The sequence below is a fragment of the Nomia melanderi genome, chromosome 1 (genome assembly GCF_051020985.1).
Source record: "Nomia melanderi isolate GNS246 chromosome 1, iyNomMela1, whole genome shotgun sequence".
NCBI classification, from domain to species: domain Eukaryota; kingdom Metazoa; phylum Arthropoda; class Insecta; order Hymenoptera; family Halictidae; genus Nomia; species Nomia melanderi.
In genome coordinates this window covers 37,853,153-37,874,136 of record NC_134999.1, presented here as the reverse complement: position 1 = coordinate 37,874,136, position 20,984 = coordinate 37,853,153, and the positions used below count along the sequence as shown (strand labels likewise).

The 20,984-nt window shown below is 49.4% G+C and overlaps 1 protein-coding gene across 14 annotated transcripts in view; it reads left to right on the top strand.

The window, feature by feature from the left end:
* Positions 1-20,984, top strand: part of LOC116424925 (protein abrupt) — an 80,700-nt gene that overhangs the window by 33,874 nt on the left and 25,842 nt on the right. For 12 of the 14 annotated variants that reach the window (XR_013000086.1, XM_076373908.1, XM_076373880.1 and 9 more), the window contains exons 4-7: positions 9,665-9,901; positions 10,350-10,556; positions 10,651-10,816; positions 11,161-11,214. Coding sequence is in view for 12 of the 14 variants with exons in the window: in XM_076373908.1 (XP_076230023.1) it covers positions 9,665-9,901; positions 10,350-10,556; positions 10,651-10,816; positions 11,161-11,214 (664 nt within the window). In the remaining 2 variants the exon portion in view is untranslated. Of the gene's footprint in view, positions 1-5,171; positions 5,676-9,664; positions 9,902-10,349; positions 10,557-10,650; positions 10,817-11,160; positions 11,215-12,211; positions 13,129-20,984 lie in introns of those variants that run through there. The other 2 variants (XR_013000083.1, XM_031971968.2) reach the window with 2 other exon arrangements.

The window sequence follows — 20,984 nt, the reverse complement described above, 5'->3', positions numbered from 1 at the left end:
ATCGCCTTCGTGAAAAATTTGTTACGCGCCCATCGTTTCCCGGAGATTCGGCTGACTCACACAACCCGCGGCCAATGGACTCTCGCGACCGCCATTTTTCTTTTTCCGTGCGGTCCCCGTTTCACGCGATCTCCTCGATATTTCCCCCGGCTCCATTAATTCTCGCCGCGTTACTCATCGCTTTTAATTTCAAGAATTTCACCTGACTCACTTTTCGACTCTCTTTTCGGAGTCTACGGTTCCCGGCGACTCCGCCGATCGATACGACGCCTTTCCTTCGCTTGGATCCTATCGATCCAGCATACCGCGCCCGCGCAACGAGAAATCGATCTTGGAACCGGTCCTCGTTTTTCATTCCTCGACGATTATTCATTCCCGAACGTTACCCCGTTGCATCACGCGTCGCTGCTGGGCTCCCGGCACCACTTATCCGGGAATCTTATCGCGATCGCGGCGAATAGAGGGATCTTTGATGGAAACGTTCGAAATGTTCGGAAATAATTAATCCAACGATTCGCCCTGATTCCGTCGAAGTGTCCGGTACTCTCGTTCTCCTAGAATCGACTATTACTATCCGCCCACGAAAATCCGAAACTTCATGCATACAGATCATTCTGCAATCTCAATCCATTCTTCGGCAACTCGCTAACATTCATCTGTCAACGATTCCCCCGTTCCCCGGTACTCGAGACAAAAATCCCCGCATTACACCGATACCGTCCACCGTCGATCCCAACATTTTTCAAATGATTTTCGATAGAATCTCGTATCCCCGCTATATTCCGTGCATCTCCGACATGCGAGCGGTCCGTTGAAAAATTCAATTATTCAAGGTATTCTCGGTGGCCGTAGTCGCCGGTATTCGAAGATGCCGGCCGTGTCTCCGGGCCCCATCCCTGTGGGCAACGCGAACGAAACTAGAAATACATATTTCGAATTTCTAATCGGTAGACGGAGGTCCCGCGGCGGGACCGTTGGCGGAGGCCGCCGCGGTAATTGATAGTTACCGTAGGAACGTACTGTTACTCGGGCTCTCTATCTGGTAGGCCGATCTTCGCGCATTTTAAATTCACGCCGCGCGTGTATGTGTATCCATTTCGGCTCGTAGACGGCGGCTGACGACGCTTTCGATCCGGGATAAATCACCGGTACGTTCGCCGTAATGGCGGCACGTAGGTGCCGCGGCGAGGGGTACTACCTATATTCTAGGTGCCGCGTTTAATGCCTAACAGGCACACAGCCTGCGCCATGGCAGCACACACGCGGCGCGTATCACACACACACACACACACACACACACAGAAACACACACATGGCTGGACAGGGACACGCGCAGCCTCGTTCTCTCTGGCCGGCGTCAGATGGAAATTACCGATCCGATATGCAAATAGCCGCGGCGACCACTAATGCGCGGTTAACGGTAACGTTATTAACGGATCGTTACACGATGTCCGCGCGACGTAGGTGTACGCGAGCGTAATCATACGTGCACGCGTCTATTTCACGCTCGGCTCGATCCGCCCCGGAAAATCGGGGGACATTTTCGGCAAACGGCTCGCGAGTCGGGGCGATTAACGGGTTCGTCGGCAACGGAATTTTCAGGATTTTCTGTGATATCGTGTATTTCCTTTTTAGATGTTGATGGATTGAAATGAAGCAAGCGTTGATTTCAGCGTCAGAGTTCCGTTCCGTTACAGCGTTAGCTAGGTATTCGGGTTGCTACGTAGTTTGATTTGATATTAGTTCTCTTATTGTAATTGGGAGTTGACGTGTTAACCAGCGGCTGACGTGGCTTCGAACGTTGCGTGGAGATTTCTTGGTGGATAGGATGAAAGACTGGTGTTCGAACCTTGTCGTTGGGATTGCTTTATTTTCCATAATCTTTTGATAAGGGAACGAGTCCTTTATTGTAGGTTTACTTTTGAAATTAGAATATTCTAATAACGGCTCTCTCGATTAAGCTCGATATCACTGAAAGTTCCTACTAAAATTTCATAACTCGCGGACGTTATTTCTCGAATGTCTACATTCCAATTCTCCTCTGATTTACACGCCAGAGAATTCTCCGCGGCGATTCCACCGCGACAACGTCCACGCACGAGCCCCAAAACAATAGCAATATCAAGCGATCTTTATTGCGCTTCAATTATTCCTGCGCAAGGAGTCCATCGCGTCAGCCACCCGGCCGATCGAAAGCAACGAATGCCAGCCGTGACTGATAATCGTCGCGTCCAATGGCGGCCGCCGAGGCGAGCCGCGCGTCGTCGCCGGTGCCCAACGTATCTCGATATAATCAAACTTTATATCCAGCGTGTCCCGTACAGAATGCGGATTGCATCTTCCAACGAGTGTCTTCATATTTTAAAATATCTTGCCTCCCACCGCAGGGCACATCTAAATATATACTAACCGCGGCTTGCTCGTGTCAATTTGCGGCCTGCACGCGGAATGCACGCGGCTTGCAGTGCACGGATGAACGGAGAAATAGAACGCGAAACGTTGTTCGGCCGCGGCGAAACAGCGGATTTTTCTATAAGCCTGAGAATCGCGCGCGGATGGGAACCGGCGAGCAACCACCACCGCCGACGCGCGCGATCGTCGTCGTCTCGACGATTCACGCGCGTATTTAATTTCACGGAGTTGATTCGGGCCGCTCGTCGCGCTCCGCGCCCCTAATAAGCCTTTCGTATTCTCGTTTTTCGTTAATGCGGCGTCTATGGACGCGGTGCGCGCAACTCGCATTACGCTTAATGTCGCACGACCAAGCCAGCCAACAGTCGCCGCACATGCGGCCAGCAAATTATCGCCTGGTATATTATTGTGCTGCGTGTGCGTATAATACGACTTGTCCTCTTTCATCTCGTTCGTGCCTCTCTCCCCCTCTCTCTCTTTCTTCGCCTCTTTCTCGGTCTCTCTGTATCTGTTCCTCTTTCTCCTTCTACCTCCGTTCCTCTCTCTCTCTCTCTCTTTTTCTCTCTTTGTCTCTCTCTCTATCTCTCTCCTCTTCTCCGTCGGTCTTTCCTGCTTTCCCCTCTTTCCGAGTTTCTTCCTTTCTCTCTAGCGTGTTTTTCTTGTTCGTTCTCCGTTTGCTCCCCTTCCGCCGACAGGCGGCACCGCGCCGCGTACAGCGAAATGACGATGGTCGCGCGTGTACCGAGACACATTATACCTCCCGTGTATTTTTATCAACGGAAGTGCGTAGTTGTACGTGCGCGCATTCCTGCACAGCCCGCGCGCGCCTGGAAAAGCGACGCAGAAACGCGTGGGGGAGTGAAGGGGCACGCGAAACGCCGCGTACGCGTATATTTCTTGTTCCCGGCATTGTCACCGGCCACGCCGCCTAACCGGCGATGATAGAGCCATTTAGGAACTTCAATTCCTCGGCCGGATCACGGCTGCGCCGCGGATTCCTTTCGCCGGCCGGCTTTCTGTCGTCGAGGCGATTTAATCACCGATCATCCCCTGTGACGACTTGATACTTCGGGGTTGGAATGTACTACGCGTTTTACAGATCGCTGTTATTTCTTTTCATTCGATTATTTCAATTAATTATCTCCTTACTTTGCTGATATTTTTTGTTTCGACACTTCAAAGGTTCTACATTAATAAGCATTATTGTTTACCACAACTCCATGTCACTCATTTCACTGATATCATTCTTACTATTGCCATTGCTTGCGATTACTTACGTAATATTTTTAACATCATCGTTACTTCAATAACGATACAATATCTTCGAGCAAATCGCATGTAAAACGATCTCCAAACATCCACACCTCCGAACCTCATCGAATCCGAGGAATACATCGCGATATCGGCTGAAAATCCGAAATACTAAGCATCTCGAGGCCGCGACGCGCCTCGAGCTTTCCCTCGCCGAGCATTTTCATTGAGGCAGCAATCAATCAATACTCCGGCACCATTATCGTCGCTATCTACGTCGGATTCCCCAAAGTCTATTTACCATCGTTCCCAACTAGAAGCGTACACGGATCGTCCGAGGGGGACGGCAGGGGGGACGAGCGGTACAGAAAGACCCATGGGTAACTATGCGGCCGATGTTTGATCGATACTCGCTCCCTCGCCTGTTATCTCGCGATTTGACTGCTTAATGCGAGGAAAGCTTAAAACATGCGTCAGTGAAACATCAACTATCCAGATAAGCAGATAAGAGAGGAGGTGGAGGCCGTGCGCGCGTGTGTGTAGTACACGCTCGTTGTATTCCCCTGTCGAGGCTGGTGGACGCGCGGTGCGCGCGGCACGCGTGTTCGTCGTCGGCGCGCGAACAGGCCGGGCCTCCGTTGTGTGTTGCCGCGTCGCGGCTCTGGCACGACGGGAACGGATATGTTTCGCGAAGCCATGACGGCTGCGCGTTCACTGCATAACCGGATCAGAAACCATGCAATCGTATCTACTTTTCTACTTACGCTTTAGTTGGGGTGCTTCGCCTACATGCGATCACGATACAGCCGCGACGCGCGATTACGGCCTTCCCCCCATTCTCTCTTTCTCTCTCTCTCTCTCTCTCCCTCTCTCACTGCTTTTCCAGCTTTTTTTCTCTTCTTTCCTCGCCGCCCACCTATTCGCGCGAAGCTGCTCGAGTACTTGGAAAAAGAGCTTTGCGGGGCTCGAGCGGACGGGGATCGATCTATTCCGCGAACCACCGAAACTCCCCCACGCGAACGTCGTCGAATTACGTGCCGTGGAGACTGAGGGTAGGAAAATAGATTTTTCTTCGGTTTACCAGGTGAACGTCACTCGGCGAGCTTTCGTATGCAATGGCTTGTTAAATTGAAGATATTTCAATTGGAATGCTCAACCGCGCGAGTGGCGAGCGTTCTCCGTTACATTGCCTAAAAGTGCCAGCCTATCGGTAATTATTTATTTTCGTTTGATGAAACGTCCGCACACTTTACAAGCTTTCTATGCGAGAATACATAAGCGTTTCAGCTTCGTTTGCCAGTTTTCGACCGGGTTTTTGCAGAGACTCGTAACACTCGAATGGTTAATCCTTGAACAATGGACGATGAAGAACTTAGCAGAGTACTGCAGGATTATTTGCTCCGTACGTTGAGCACGCCAATGAGCGATGCATTATTCCTTATCGAATTCGATGTTACGGTGCACCCCGGCCTTAATCGCGTTCATTAAAAATGCATCAAACCCGGAGATTACCCGGAGTTTGATGGGGCACCTCGGAGAGGCGGAGGCGGCGGAGCCGTCGATCGATTGTTTCGGAAATCGGGAAAAATAAGAGAGTAAATAAATTAATCATCGATCGATTACGACTCGCGATCGCATAAACAGGCCCGTTATCGCCGGCCCACCGGCGATAAACGTCTCGAAGATCCCGTTGATCGCGGTACCGATCTCTCGCCGGGTGAATTTAAGCGTATCCACGTACCGGCAATAATTCCTGCCATTTTTCCGCGGTTAATTCTCATCCGCCTTCCGCGCGGGGCCGAGCGATGAGCGAGATACCGCGAAACGTGGGAAACCTCTCGCGCCCGGTTTATTACGAGGCTTTTGTAGTCACGCTCGCGCTGCGGCCCGACGCCGCGCGCGGAGAGAGATTTTCTTTCGGCGTGTGTATCACTCGGAGCCGCGAGGCCATAATTTCCTAGCCACCTGTAAGCGATCACGCCGGAATCCAGAGCGTCCGCTTTCTAAAAACCGTAAGTAATGCAGAAAGATCGTTCGATCGATTAAGCCGAACCTCGGGATCGCCGGGTTTCTTGCCGCGGTCGACTCGTGATCGGGACCGATAATTGATTAATGGAAATAAAGGGTGCGCGAACCGTGCGCCGCGGGTTTCTATACTGGGTGTCGAGTTCATGCGCTCTCCGTCTGTTTCCTTTGTTCGCGAGGATATCGGGGGAATTTATGTTGCGTGTAAAAGTACCGATGTTTCGCCTGTATCGGCCGATGCATTGAAACGGTGTGTGATCAAGGCGCGGGGAATATTGAAATTTAGAATAGAATACGTTTCTGTTCGGGGAATATTCCGCGCTGGGAAATAGGTAGTACAAGGTATAATCTGTTTGGACGGAGTGATTAATTATTCGATTTCGTGTTCTTAGTTCGTCGGTGTAGATGGAGTCGGTCGTTTCTCGATCGGACGGTGGTTAGCGGACACCGTGTATATGGGGGACAATGAAATCGAACGAGTCGCGTAAAAGTTAGATCGGAATGCCCGTTAAAATAACCAATTATCCCTGTTTTTCTTTCGACGCCGGGCTCTCGATACGGGGAACGGAAACTTGTTAAAAGCGTATTTAATGGAACGAAAGCGGCCGGCGATATTGTGGAATATCGGATCGCGGACGGAATGTCTCGCGGAATAACTAATTACTGTTTTCTTTTTTAAATTGCCGCGCTTGTTTCCAGGTTGGGAATGGAAGGGAAATAGTGGGATCTTTGTTCCTTTATCCTCGGTTACCTTTTTACGAGCCGTACGTACCGATGCTGCCCTGGAAAAGATTCGTGCCGATTTAATGCGGAGCTCGTTTCAAAGAACGCGTCCTCCGCGTCGCGGAAAAGCCGCTGGGTTCGCCGGGATAAGTGGCCGCGGAAATTTTCGTGTTTAAATGAAACGCAAACAACATTAGCGGCGAGCTTTGTACACACTCGTACGGTTTTCGTCGAGCATCCGAGGATTATCAACGCTATGGGAAACGATTCTTTCGTGACGATTCGCGGCGGAATGCGTGCGCGAAATATAATTCCGCGGCGTATCGTTACCGGCCCGATGTCGTGTCTGATTTCCTACACCGATCCGATTTGCGAATCACGTCCGTAGTACGGCGGAACTTTGATTGTCCGAGCTAATTGTGTATCGAATTTTTGGGATAAACGGCTCGTGGCGTGAACACGTTGCCAATGGGAAATCACGATTTATCGCGTAATGTTTCTATATTTCTATGCTGCCAAATTGTGTACATACATTCCGTGAGAAAAATACGTTTGATTTGAATTGACGTTTCGGTGACACGTCGACAGTAAACACCAACTTGACCCAAGTACCGGCGATATTCAAACTGTTATCTATCGAACATATTCCACAATATTTACCCGGATAACCGAGGATCTATCGTAAACTCTCGAAACGCGCGAGGGGAATGAAGAATTTGAAAACGAGCGGGAACCGAGCGGTCGCCGTTCGCACAGGCCTCGGTTGCGACGCACGAGCGTCCATACAATTAATTATTGACCCGTTTTAATCGTGTTAGGTCTAATTAGCGGGGGAAAGGGAGTCCGTCTCAAAGTTGTTAATTAAATTGGTTAATGCGATAAAGGGGAAGTCCATGCCGGAGTTCTCTGTTCCCTTTCTCTTCTCGCCTCTTTCGTCCCCCCCCCCCCCCCCCCCGCATGCGTTTCGCTCGTCTTTGCGCCGCGGCGCTGTGCAGAAATACTTTTTCCCGGCGCGGCGATTATTTCAATTACACCAGATACGCTGATCGCGTACCCGCGGTGGTTCTGGTTTAATTGAAACCCGTTCGGCGACGGATAAAAGGTTGATACGCGCCCAGGTAAAAACACATTACTGGCTGCGCACGCGAACGTGCGCTGCCTTAAAAAATTCACCACGGCGAAACGTGTATTTGCCGACCCTCGCTCGTAAATTACTGCTATTAATATTTGCACAGTAATATTTATACGGTATTATTTTATTCCTATTGGAATATTTCGATTTTTTCGCTCGCGTTGGAATGTTTTCGTATCGGTATTATAATGTACTCGCGGAAACGAAACTGACGAATGTCGAAGTAACCATACGAGTCGTTCGTAAGCGTTCCGTTGCTAGCTAAGACGGTTACGGACGATAAATAGTTGCAATGTTTACGCCGAGGCGTATCGTAATTCCATTGAGAAAAGCGCTATAGTCGGAATTCGTATCGGACGGTTATCATAATTCTGTCACGCGTGTTTTCCTTGATTGCGACTGTGCCGGCAAGGCTGCTGTATAATTTCGAATTATTCCGTAACGATACGCTGCGACGAAGCTATGACTCCATGATTACTGAAAAAAGATATTGATGATTATGTAATGTTGCTTCTTGAGTCGATGAAAGCATCGGAGAATTTGTCTTCCTCGTTCGCAGAAAAATCTGGCTTCGTAATTCCGTTGTTTTAAACGATCCACGCGTTAAAAGTGAACTACGGTAATCACCAGTCCACGTTCCTCGAGATATAGTCGACAGAGCCGTGTTTACGAAAACCGCGTCGTGACTAATAGCATTCTGTGTAGTTGAATCATTCTATTATTATAACCTGGGGTCGATCGAGACCCTCCGATGACTCGATGACACCGGAACCGCTCCATCGCGGAGCCACCGGCATTTCGGAGGCTCTCTGGACCGCGAATTTTCGAAGTCTCCCCGGTGAAAGGGTGAAATATCAGATGCCGAGGCAACAAAGTTTTCAGACCGAATCGCTTATTGCTACCACTTTCACGACGCGAAATATTCGATCGAACGAAAAAAATCAACTCGATCGACGGTATCAAGTTTCAACCGGTCAATACGCCAGTCGTTATTACAAAACCGGGAACGATTATAACAGCGTGGTAAGTCGATATCCGCCGATAATAATAAACATTTCTATCCGTTGCTCCGTTTAACCGATCGAGCACGAACATTTTCGTTTTGCGTTTTCAACGTTCGAGTAATTCTCAGAGATTCTGCACCGAAGAACTGAAATATCTACTGAAATATTTCTCTACCGAACCGGGCAGTTTAATTTCACCAACTATTCCACATCGGCTCTACAAAATAGCAGCAACAGAACGTATCTCCCAATCACATCCACATCAAACTCATCTACATCTCACCCTGAATCCAGTAGCTTCTCATCAGAACTATTTGCTCACCTTAAAGAATCACTTCAATCTGAATAATTTGACATTTGCCCTCGAAATCGACGGCGACAGCCGAGTCCCCTCGTCGCATCGACATCCCCGAATTTTCCAGCGGCGTGTATCGATAATCGAGCGGTCGTGTCACAGTCGAAAGCCGCCGCGTCCTCCGTTGTGTTCTTGCAACGGTAGCGAGGGTCCGTGTCGCGCGATACCTCTCGCCCCGAAATAACCGTGATGGCGTTATGGAAACCCCCACAGCCCGTCCGGTCATTAATTATAATTAATATCGGTGCCGATAATGGCAGCCAGCTCGCGCCGTATATTGCCCGGACATGCATCCGCGGAGAACGGTCGTGCCGCGTAAGTGCACGGGGCGCGAGAGGGATTCCGGCTCGGCCTGTATAAATTTCCATGGCGGCCGTCCGCGGATGATCGTCCCGCGAGTGGTCAATTTGTAGTCGGGCAGCGTGCGCGCGGCGCGGTTAAAAAGTCCGTAGGAATCGCGAGTGGTTCGCGAGCCATTAAAAACCCTCGGCGAAAGATATCGACGACGTGGATTAAACGTTGCTCGTTATACGCGTCCAGGTTGTAAATCGTCGTTGTAAATCAATTGGCCGTTGCTGGCCGGGGCTAGTTTCGCTGATAAATAGGATTAACTGATTTACATGAACGAGATCCCGCGCCGGCCAGTTATCGATCATAATCAACGCCCTAGCACCCGGCGATCTCTAGGATTAAAACATGCCGCTGGCTAGAGGAGGACGGTTTTCTGAACGATCCGCGTTTCTGTTTTTCTTTCGACGACAGGCCAACCCATGCCAGCATCCGATCGTGATCTTGAGGGACGTCGCCTCGTCGGACATGGAGTCGTTGCTGCGCTTCATGTACCACGGCGAGGTGCACGTGGGTCAAGAACAGTTGGCCGCGTTCCTGAAGACTGCACAGATGCTCCAGGTACGGGGGCTAGCTGACGTGAACAGCGGCGCCGCGACGGCGAAGATCCCGCCGCCATCGTCGTCGGGGGGATACAACGGTAGCGCTCCGGTAAGTTTCACTTCTCTCGAGTTTCGATGGGAGTTAGAGTTTAGGGATGAATTCTCGATCGGTCACTCTGGCCTCTATCTTCATCAATGATTCGTTGCTTCGAGGTTTCCAATGTTCAGTAGAGTTGTAACGTTGTGGGTTTATTAACACTAGAACTACCGAGCATTTGATACGACAGAAATCGCTACGAATATTGTAGCAACAGATTATTTTCGGTTTCTTCAAATATTCATTGTAGTATTCCAGTGAAACTATTTATTTTCAAAATCATTTCGAATGCTCAATGCTTCGAAGATATAGATAATTGCGAAACAGAGAAACTGAAACCAGTCATTTTGACTGGTACGGTAGTTCTAGTGTTAAGGAGATTATTGATGGGAGTTTACTAGATGAAATGTTCAGAGTTTAGTTTGACGATGTATAAAGCCTTCGATGATGTGACCGACAGGCGACGCCACGTAACCCTTGGCAAGACAACGGCAGGGGAGACTTGAACGAGAGTGCGATAAGTCCGCCACCAGAGAAGAGACCTAGAAGCCAGAGTCCTCCCCTTGGCAACCACGTGGAGCAGAAATCGGACCTTCAGGAATCGCTTTTGGGCCAGGCTTTGGAAGGAGGACCAACGATACACACGACGCCGACCAATAATGTACAGGTGAGGAATGTTTCTTGATCGATACACAATATCATTGGATCGAGATGCCTTTTGTGGGGGTTGATTAAGAGAACGAGGATTTATCGTTGATCAGGCACAGTCTACCGGCGAGGACTCGAATTCCATGTCGGACAACGAGGAGGACATGTCGAATAACGACAGCATTTTGAACTCGGTGAAGACAGAGCCGAGCGACATCTTGAACGACTCCATGGAACACCATCGTAACTCGTTCCCGGCTGCGCTCTTGGGACTACCAGGTACCGATCAACTTTATTCGAGGTTTCTTTCCTTTGAATTCTCGTAACTTCAACCTGTGTATGAATTGTCACCTCGTGTGTTTTGAATTTTATACTGTGAAACTTGTAATTCGATATGAAACTACTTGGTTACTTTTGTTCGATTAATTATATGGAAGCTCAAGTGTCAGTTATCTTGTTTCCTTTATTAAAAGACACAAGTAGTGTCCGTTCAACAAATAATCAGATACTTTTGATGGGTGCTCCATCTTTGCGACAATATTTCCATCCCCATCGTCTGCGATACATTTATCGACGTAACGCGGAAGGCAGATGATGATCACGAACGTAATTGGCAATTGCAGGACTGATACCAGGACCGTCGGGGATCCACGCGGCGAACCAGGATCCGAACTACGGTAAGTGATCAGAGCAACGATTCGATTTCACAGTTTATTACGATTTCGTAGCCCAGACTTGTATCCTCCCATCGTTCCCTCAAGACTCTGGTCTCTCGTTGTTGCGTTGAATGCATGGAACTCTCGTACCTCTCACAACCCTGCATCCCCTTGCTCAAACTTACCCCCTTGAATAAATATGGAAAGGAAAAAGAAAAGAAAAGAAAAAGAAAAGATATGCGAAAACGAATGAAAAAGAATAGACGAGAAAAAGCAAAAGAAAGAGAAAACATGGCGAGCAGAAAACGTAAATCGCGGGGAGCCGCGGTTCTCTCCGACGGCTCTTCGAGTTCCGTTCGCCGGAATTATCGATCTCCTTCCGCGACGGCTGCAGTCGCTAGAAACATTTGTTAGGGTTGCCATGCAAAGTCGAGCTTGACTCTTTACTCGAATTCTTAACGATTCCACCCCGCTCCCAGACCCCACCCCCCTTGAGATCACCCTTCGAACCTTGCCGAGGCTAAACGAGTTAATTGGTCGCTCTCGGTTGACGAGGTACGCATACACGATCGACCGTTCGAGAAAATCACATTCTGGAAAACGAGAGGGCGGAGGTGCGGAATGACGAACGAAGAAGAACACAATTGCGGCGTGCATACGTTGCCAAATCGAACTTAAACGAAAGTAGGACAAAATCTCGAAGTCGAACGAAAGAAAGAAACCGGAACGAACACAAAATTATCGAAACCTCCACTCCTTCAGGTATTGAAACACTCGATAAGGGGAGGGATAGGAAAAAATACAAAAACGGAAAAAAACCCGTAGGAACGATCGAACTAAAAAAAAAGCTTCTGTAAGAAAAAGATAAACAGAGCGAGAGAGAGAGAGAGAGAGAGATAGAGAGATAGAGAGATAGAGAGAAAAATGAAGGGCTGTGGGAGGCAAAAGACAAAATTGCATAGTGTTTAAGGGATCGGTACGAGGTTGGCTGAGGACTGACATTGGCTGGTGGTTCCAGGGCGATGGCAGCCCTCTGGAGGAGACGGTTCAAGCTCGAGTTCCGGTTGGTTGCCGGGCGCGTCCTCGACGAGGAACGAGCAGGCCGGGTCCGGTGCTTACCAGAGCGGAGCCCACAACTCGAAAGGGCAGGATCTCTCGTCTCTCCTCCAGCAGCAGCATCACCACCATCACCATCACCTGCACGCCACCAGCCAACCGTCGTCGCAGCAACACGCGCTCAATGCCCTGAACTCGCTCAACTCCCTGAACACCTTGAATACCGAGCAGCTGACGATCATGCATCAAAAGCTGCAGAACAATCTGCAGAGCTTGCAGCAGCAGCAACAACAACAGCAGCAGCAGCAGCAGCAGCAAACCACCTCGAAGAACGAGCTGAACCTGATGCTGCAGTCCTGCGCCAAGGAGAAAATCGAGAGCATGGCGTTGTTCCATCAACGCCGGTTCCATCAGTCCCAGCAACACCATCCCCAACCGGCGGACACCAACACACAGTCCGGCAAGCCAAAGTGTCCGGAGTGCGGCAAGATATACTCGAACAATTCCAACTTGAAGCAACATATCGTGAACGTGCACACCGTGCAAACGGAGTACGTGTCCTGTCACGTGTGCAGCAAGCAGTTCAAGACCAAGCAGTACCTTCAGATACACCTGTTGTCCATGCACGGGATCAGGAAACGGAAGAGCTACCCGCTGTATCAAATACAGACGCACGGGCAGTCGCAGCAGAGCGGACAGCCGTCTTCCGGGCAGCAATCCCAGCAACAATACCCAGCGCCGGATAGATGGTCCGAAGAGAAACAGTGACTGAAGGAAGATCGTTGATCGAACGGATTGTCGATGTCGCAACGGTGCAAGGTCTCTGGATCGTGATCGGACACACGCAGGAGACGAACGGGTCGATGAAAGTGGATACTGGTAATCCGTATACGTACTCGACCCCCTTTGATTCAGAGAGACGCTTCGACGCGACACATGGAGACCTCGCAATAATCTTCGTAGCAGTTTGTGTACATAGGATGGAAAGTTGGTCGTCTAGGGAAGTAGCGGCGGTAGATAGTTCGATTTTTCTTTCGATTCTCTTCTCCCCTTTGTTCGAACAGTCGGGATAAAGGGGCACGGAGGTGGCGATAGGCTAGAGGAGGCGGAAGAGGGTGCTGACACGAGGATTGGCCGACCTATTTTCGCACCGTACCGCAGTGCGCAGCCAATCCTCACGGGCTGCGATAGGGAAAGCCTCCATGATTGGCTGGGAGAGAGGACTCGTGGAATTCTTATCGGCATAAGTAGTCGAACCGGGAAGGATGCGTCCGCGTGATTACTCGAAAGAGCGATTCGCGGGGCGAGGATGCCGCGCTCGTCGTCGCCCCCTTGCTTGCGTGGCCTCGTTTTAGGGGAATGAATCGAGGAGGCCGGGGAAGAGACACTTTAAGTAATTTTTCTTTCCCTCTTCACGTTATTATTTCTCCCGTTTAATGTACCGATGCTGCGAACGACGACGGAACGCTCATTTGAAATGATAAAATTCGCCTTTGGCATTCGGAAACTTTGCGATACCTCGAGTGCACCGGCCGAGAGAGGTCGGATAAAATGTTATTCGACTCGCGCAGTCCGATGCATCAACCCTCGTGCTTCGTATTTCAATTCTCATTCATCGGGAAAGTAATATTAATTGAAACGTAGAGCCGGAGTGCCCGCTCGCGCAACACAAGGGTTGATTTTTAAGAATCTTTTATCTCCGGAGGAAGCTTTCCGCGTTCATTCTCCCCGTGTTTCTCACGAGAAATTCGGTTGTATCTCGGAGATAACTCGGAGTGGAGAATGCAATCCGACGTTGCAGAGAAACGGGATTATTTCCGAGCCGTACTAAATCCGCTATTCAGGGCACAATATTCGGCGCTGTTTGCCGGTGGCACCTTCGCTTTTAAAATATCGACGGCCGTGCTAAAACCGTTGGCCAGAAACGCGGCGCCGTCGGCGAGCTTCCATTTGCCCCGGGGCCGGCTTTCGTCTTGACGCGCCGCGTTTCCGTGCACTCGGTACGTCCTATCGGGGCGCACACGTACACGCGCGGCGAATGCCCGCGCACATTTAGGCTCACGGAATTACGAGGCAGAAAGAGATAGAGTGGGTTGTATTGATCTCGAGGATTCAACAAACAGCACCTACTCTACCTCCGCCCGCTCTCCTTCCTATCCAACTTCGCCTTACTCTTCCACTCCCAACCTCACCCACTCTCTCCTCCTCCCCTTTCTCTTTCTCTTTCTCTTTCTCTTTCCCTTTCTCTTTCTCTTTCTCCTTCTCTCTTTCTCTTGTTCGTTCTCTCCACGTATTCCGTACCATTCGATTCCGTTCGCGGATAAAGTTTGATGAGGGCAACCCTCTCCGATAGTTCCGGCCCGTCTCATTGCTGGATATAGATTGGCATTGATCATTAACTACTTTCCGTTTAATCCTCCGACGATCGCATTTTTCTCGGTTCGGTGTAATTGACTGTTGCAGTTCGACGTGTCTTTTTATTTCGCGATGCCTCTTGCCGGATTGCTTTTGAATTTATCAGAGGAACGAACTCGATGTTGCTAAGAGGATTTTGTTGCGAGGAAAATAGCTTACCCCTGAAGACTGAGAATCGCGGTTTATTGTCAATTAGCTTTGCAACCGGTAGATATTTATTTTCGACGTGCAATTGCGGATAGTATTGAATTTAGTATAGTATAGTATATTAAAGCTTAGCTGTCTAAGGGTAGTTTTACTCTTTAAAACACAATGTGACGCAGTTCTTATATCTTCTATCTTCAAGATTTTAACCCTTTGCACTCCAAAAGTTTTTCGCTAGAAATACTCAACATTTTTTAATCGAATACCGACATTCTTTCAAACTGACATAACAAGAACTCGCACATAAATTAAAGAAAGAGGCTGTTATTTTAATATTTTACGTGTCGATGCGTTGTAAAAAGTTTAATATTAAATGTCAGACTCTATAATTTTGCTGTGTCAAAGGGTTAAACTTTCATTAGCAATAATTTCCACGCGTTTCCTCCTGAAGACAGCTATTCGATCCTAATCGAAGTAAACGCTGTTTGGCGTCCGCATCGATCTGCGAATCGACCGATCGATCGTTGACGAGCCAAGTGTCTCCGTGGCGAATCATCGGATATCCATTTCCCAAAGGCGAGGAGAAGAAAGTTGTGCGTGACACGCGATACACTGGTCCCTATGAGCATCGGCCACGCGATGTGCTAGCTCACGGCCGGGCCTATCAGCCCCATCGCGCACCCCTGGCAAAACAAACCCTGCGCCGAGCTTATCCAATTCCACGGTATTTCCACGAATCTCTTCCATCTCCTGTCTTCCGTGCCACCCAACCCTGACTCGCTCGCAGTCCCGACGTAATGGAGGTGGGGACTCGCATTTGTTCCCGACACCCTAACCCTTCCTCGCCGCCTACACTCCCAGAAACTCCCCCGAGCCCGTTTTTGCCCGGCCGTTCCTTCTGCTTTCTTCGTTTTTACCTTCGCCGCCCGCAATCCCTGCCATTCAACCGTTCCGCTGGCCTAGCCCCGCTCGCTCTCACTCTCTCTTTCTCTCTCTCGCACCTTGTTCCGTGCCATCGGCGTGAAACTGCGTCACCTCTGAAACCTAGACAACGCCTAAAAGCGTTTCAGAAAGAAACGCGAGGGGCTTCCAGTGGAACCGGGGGAAATTGTTCTTTTCCCCTCTGGGACGTGGTTTCGTGAAAGGCACTACTTTCGCTCGCGATTTTCCTTTGATTCCTGGGATGTACGGGCGTGTGAATATTCAGAGATTTCAGCTTGGAGTAGCTTCGAGCGTTCGACTTGCGAGAATATCCGTGACACTGAAATCTTGGGCTAGAAGTGACTTGCACGTCGTGTTCGAAATTTTCCTTGTGAAACGTGGGACCATTCTATGCTTCTAGACACAATGAATTCGATGTTTCATTGGAGTAATAAGTCCGAGGAATGAATGGTTTGTTATATTCAAGATGAAAATTTGATTTTGAAGTTACCAAGTTTATTCCGTCCGCCACTGTAGCCAGATGCATTTTGAAAGCATCACCATTCCGAGCTTCCAGGGAAGAAGCGCGGACACGCGGGTACTCTAGCGCAATTTAGTTTTTAAATTGCCTGTCCCGCCGTTCCGGGAAGAGGGGCTTTAACCGAAGCGCCAGAAATTGGATTTAGGGGGGGTGGTTGTCTGAGGCGGCTCAGATTTTAGGCGTCCGCCGCGCCGGTTCGCGAGGAAGTCTTGAAAGTTCTCGAGAAGTTCTGGCCCGTGGGCTGTCGCGTTCTTTTCCGGAGGCTCCGGAAACTGACAAAATTGCACCGTTTCCGGACCAATGGCCCGTGGCGAGACATCTCGTTGAAACACTACGAGAGGATGGAAACTAAGTTTCCGAACTGGAAGACCTGTGGACAAGAAGTACTTGGTAAACTTCGCCCTTCCGTCCCCGGAAGGAGCAACTCGATCTCCGAAAAAGTCGATATTCAGGAAATTTCATATTTTCATCGACGAATCCTGTTGCCGGAGACGAGGATTCCTCCTTTTCGGTTTTCTTCCGTTGCCGGCGGACGTTATCCTCCGTCATCAAATTCGAAGTCTCGCTGGCCGGCAAAATCGACTCTCGATTCAGTCCTCTTCGCAGATTAAAGTCATCTATCACCCGGATTCGATCCGGATAACTTGGCCGCTCCAGCCCCGGCTAGATTCTTATCGGACTGACGAGTTTCCCCTGATAAGAGCACGTCCTTTCCGCCGTACGCAATATTCTTCTTGCTGGGGCTGAACCTTGAGAAGATGGGGCCGAAAGTATTTCGGGAGCGTATCATTGATCTGCCGGCTTATTCGTGGAACACGTGTCACGTAGCTCAGGAGAATCACAGGAACTAACCTTTCGCTTCTAATAATTCCCGTCGATTATCGTTTGCAATATTTATGAAACCTTCCTCTGAATGTTTGCTCCACCGTCTGACCTACTTATCGACAGAATCACTTTTCGGTAATCCGTGAATCGATCAGAGTTAAATTTAAACTGACTCGCGGGACTCGATACTATTCGTCGGACGAATCCGACATTAAAAAACATTTCCGAATGGTATTATTTATCACGCGTATTCCTGCATCACGAGGAAAGCAACAACGATATACTCCGAACAAACAAACGGTTGCTTATTTCACGACAACCCCGAAATAAATACGGAACAATCTATTTGTAAATGTTCCGGTGCCATGAGAGGAGCATTACTCACGGAATAACAAGATCGGAGTCAAAGCCGCGACAAAGAGAAAGAGGAACAGGAAATGGGATACTTCGGCCCACTTTGGCGACGACGATCAGATATATCGTGGGTTTAGGGTTGGCCTGGAAGGATCGGCCGCTTATAGAACTCTGGCGAGAGGTTGGCGGGGGAGGCAGAATAAAAATGGGATTTTGCGCGATAAGCTGGCCAAGAAATGAGCGCACGGTGTCGAGCTCAAATGTCGCTTCTCCCTTTTCGCAACCCCTAGCGCGTATTTTTTTTTGTCTCCGCTATTTTTGACGGTAAGGTCCACCTTATCCTGATTCCGACATCCTTTTCGTTTCTTGCCTCCTTAATGTTCCGGAATCCCCCTTTTTTTTACCCTCTCACCCTCATGGAATCCACGTGTTGGTCCCGCGCGAGGGTTGGGGAGGATCGGACAGCCCCGCTAGGTTCATCGTATATTGCGTCCGCCCGGACAAATGACAATTGTAATTCCCTTTAGGAATCTATCGCATTAATCTCCCGTCCGGACGTTAAATCGTTAGAGACAGGCTCGCTCCGTCCGTCAAGCACGTTCGCTCCATTTTTTTCCGTGCCGAACAATCAACGAATGTTGAGACTAATCACGGGAATTGAGACTACGAGGAAAAATCAACGGGAAACGTGGAAGGAATTTTTCGAGTACGGGACACCGTTGCCGGGATAATTAAGTCTGAAAGGCCGACACGCTGCACCGCTCCTCCCCTCTTCAGACACAGGTTACACAGAGACGCCGCGTCTCAGCGGAAAATTGTATTTCGCATTTCCGATTCATTTTGCCCGGAAACACCGGTTGCTCCATTAAAATGTCCGCCTCGCCCGTGAAATAGATCGTTTCACTCCAATAAGCCAAGAAATTAAAGAGTTACGAACCGCGGCAACTTTTCGAGGAATTATTTCTGCGCGGCAAGCCGGCGTTCCGCCGCGAAATTACGAAAGTTTGCCGCGCCATCGGGAAAAGTAACGTATCACCCCCAAGCAAGGGTGTTACGGTGTCACATGGCGGTCCCGGTATATCTCTCAGGCTCGTGTCACAGTTGTTTCACTCTCGTTCTGTCCGCCCCGGCTACGACCATCCCGCGAATTTCATAACCGAAGAAGAAACTATCGACTTAATTAAAGGAACCGAATCCCCAGGGGAATCGCCGTTAATGAAATTACCCTCCAATTAACGATCGTTCGGAAGGTGTTTCGGGAGACTGGCCTGAAAATTCCGATTCCGCGTAGGCATCGTCGTTGCCCACCTTCTGCCTCCGGGGCCAGCGTATCGATTGTTCCGCGTCGAACGTCGGAACGATAGAACGAGATTGGGTTTCACGGTTGCACCGGCGACGGCCGGGGGACGGGGTGGAGGTGGTGCAAGCACACTTTACTGGGAAGATTGATTAAGCTGCCGTAGCCACCGCCGCCGCCCACGCGAGGTATATTAAAGACGTGACCCGACATAAAGGATCTCTCCTCGTCTTCGGCTCCCATCCGTCTCTCTCCCTCTCTCTCTTTCTCTTTCTCTCTTTCCCTCTCTGCCAGTCCTCCCTATCTCCTCTGACCACATTGATTTTTCGCGGTGTCTCTCTCCCCTTCACTTTCTTCGTTCTCGCCGGTAATTTCCTCTCGGTAGACCTCTCCATCCCCTGATCTTCCTCAGCTTCTTCGTCTTCTTCTTCTTCTTCTTGCTGTTTCACCCTGTGCTGCAAACAAAATACACAGGAAACGTCCGCATTTTCTTGGTCGTTGTTATCGTCCGTTGGCTGCCGCTGGTCCTCCATCCATCGGGCTCGTTGTTTACTTAGCCGTGAGCTCGGGCTACCACTCGAGCGGAGGAACAGCGGCGGAGTAGTTCCCTGGCCCCCCGAAAGCTTTGCAAGTTTGATTGAATTCGAACGAGTGGCCGGTATCAGGAAATGGACAAGTTGCTGCCTCCGGCTCTCTGTTCGACCCCCTTGTCCTCCTTTCCACCCCCGGAGCCTTGTTTTCTTCGTCCTCCTTCGAGATTCCGCTTTCTTTTCTGTTTTGTTCTTGGTATGACACGGCGTCCTCTCGAAAGCTTCTAGCCTTTTCACCCCCGGTTCCAGCCCTCGTCCGGTTATTTTCGGTTCTCACGTTCGCCGGCGGGATTAGGGAGAACCGGCTGGAGGGGGGATTACCGAGTTTCGTTATTGCCGGCGCTGAATGTCCGCCCGCGTTTGTAGTTTCTGAATTAAAGCGCGGCTAGAGCTTTTATTAAAACCTCGCCGTGGCTTCTGTTTTCAAAGCCGAACGGCCGGATTTGAAATTAAAATCGAGTTTTAAATTCGGACCAGGCTGCTGGAGGCGGTAGCGCGAGTGGGCGTTTTAGTTTGGGATGCTTAGTTTCGGATTTTCTTTGTCCTGCCTCCGGCCGTTTATTTTCCGCGAAGCGCAGGATCTTTTGGAGGTTCGAAATTAAAAATTGAAGCTTCTTAATTCAGATTTATTTTTAATGGACCAAGCCGTGTTCAAATGGAATGAAAACACACGAAAGATACACCGAAAGATTGCCAGGACACGCGAGAAACTTTAATGTTGAAATTCATTAATTTTTTACTCGAAAGTTTTTGCGTCATCGGGTTCTGAAGTTGACTTCCAATTAACTTCTTTCGGCGTATTTTTCTGTCGCTTTTGAGCATACTTACCGAAATTATTTATGGCTCGGCTACCAAATAAAATGCTGTTTCAAAATATTTCGTGGACAGTGATTTGTTTTTAAATGACTGCAGGACATATTGCATCGAAATTGGATTTTTAAATAATCTTTGTCCCCTTTTTGTCTTCTCATTAATGTTCTCATTAACATACGTTAAGCGAATTTCACCGGACGAGTATCCTTTCCTTCCAGTCTATTTGTCAGATGTTGCACGACACCCTAGCGTTCACCGGAATTTCCTCTCCACGGGATTCCCCGCTTTCACGTTGCCTGCATTTCCCGTCACAATCCTGTTAGCGGTTCGCAAAGGCACATTGTCCCAAATTTTCTACGGTGCGTCGATCCCAAGGGGTTCAAGGTCCTCTTCAAATATACTCTTCGAGGTAATATCTCATCAATTTTACGGAACGCAGTCCTTTTTCCTTCCTCGCTACCTAACGCCGGGCTATTGTCGCACCGGAATACCAGTTTTCCTTGGAATTCCCCGCGGGAGAGCCATTCCAACGGACTAGAGACTTTCGAAAAATCGTCCCCGAGGTTTCTTCGACGCGTCCACGATTCTCCCGTGTTTAGACGCTTTTGTTTCGCGCCAGAATCCAATTTTGCGACCTGTTCTGTGTCGTCTCTACTCGTCGCTGTGTCGTTGCGCGCACTTTGATGTTTTCCACTTTGATGTTTGGATGTTTATTCATTCTATCGACTGTGCTGTGACTCTCTGTTGCTTTCACGCCTGCATTTTGCGGCTGCGAATGGAATCGATCATTTTTTGTCGCTTCGTTGGACCTTGTTTTCTAACATGATATAGTCTG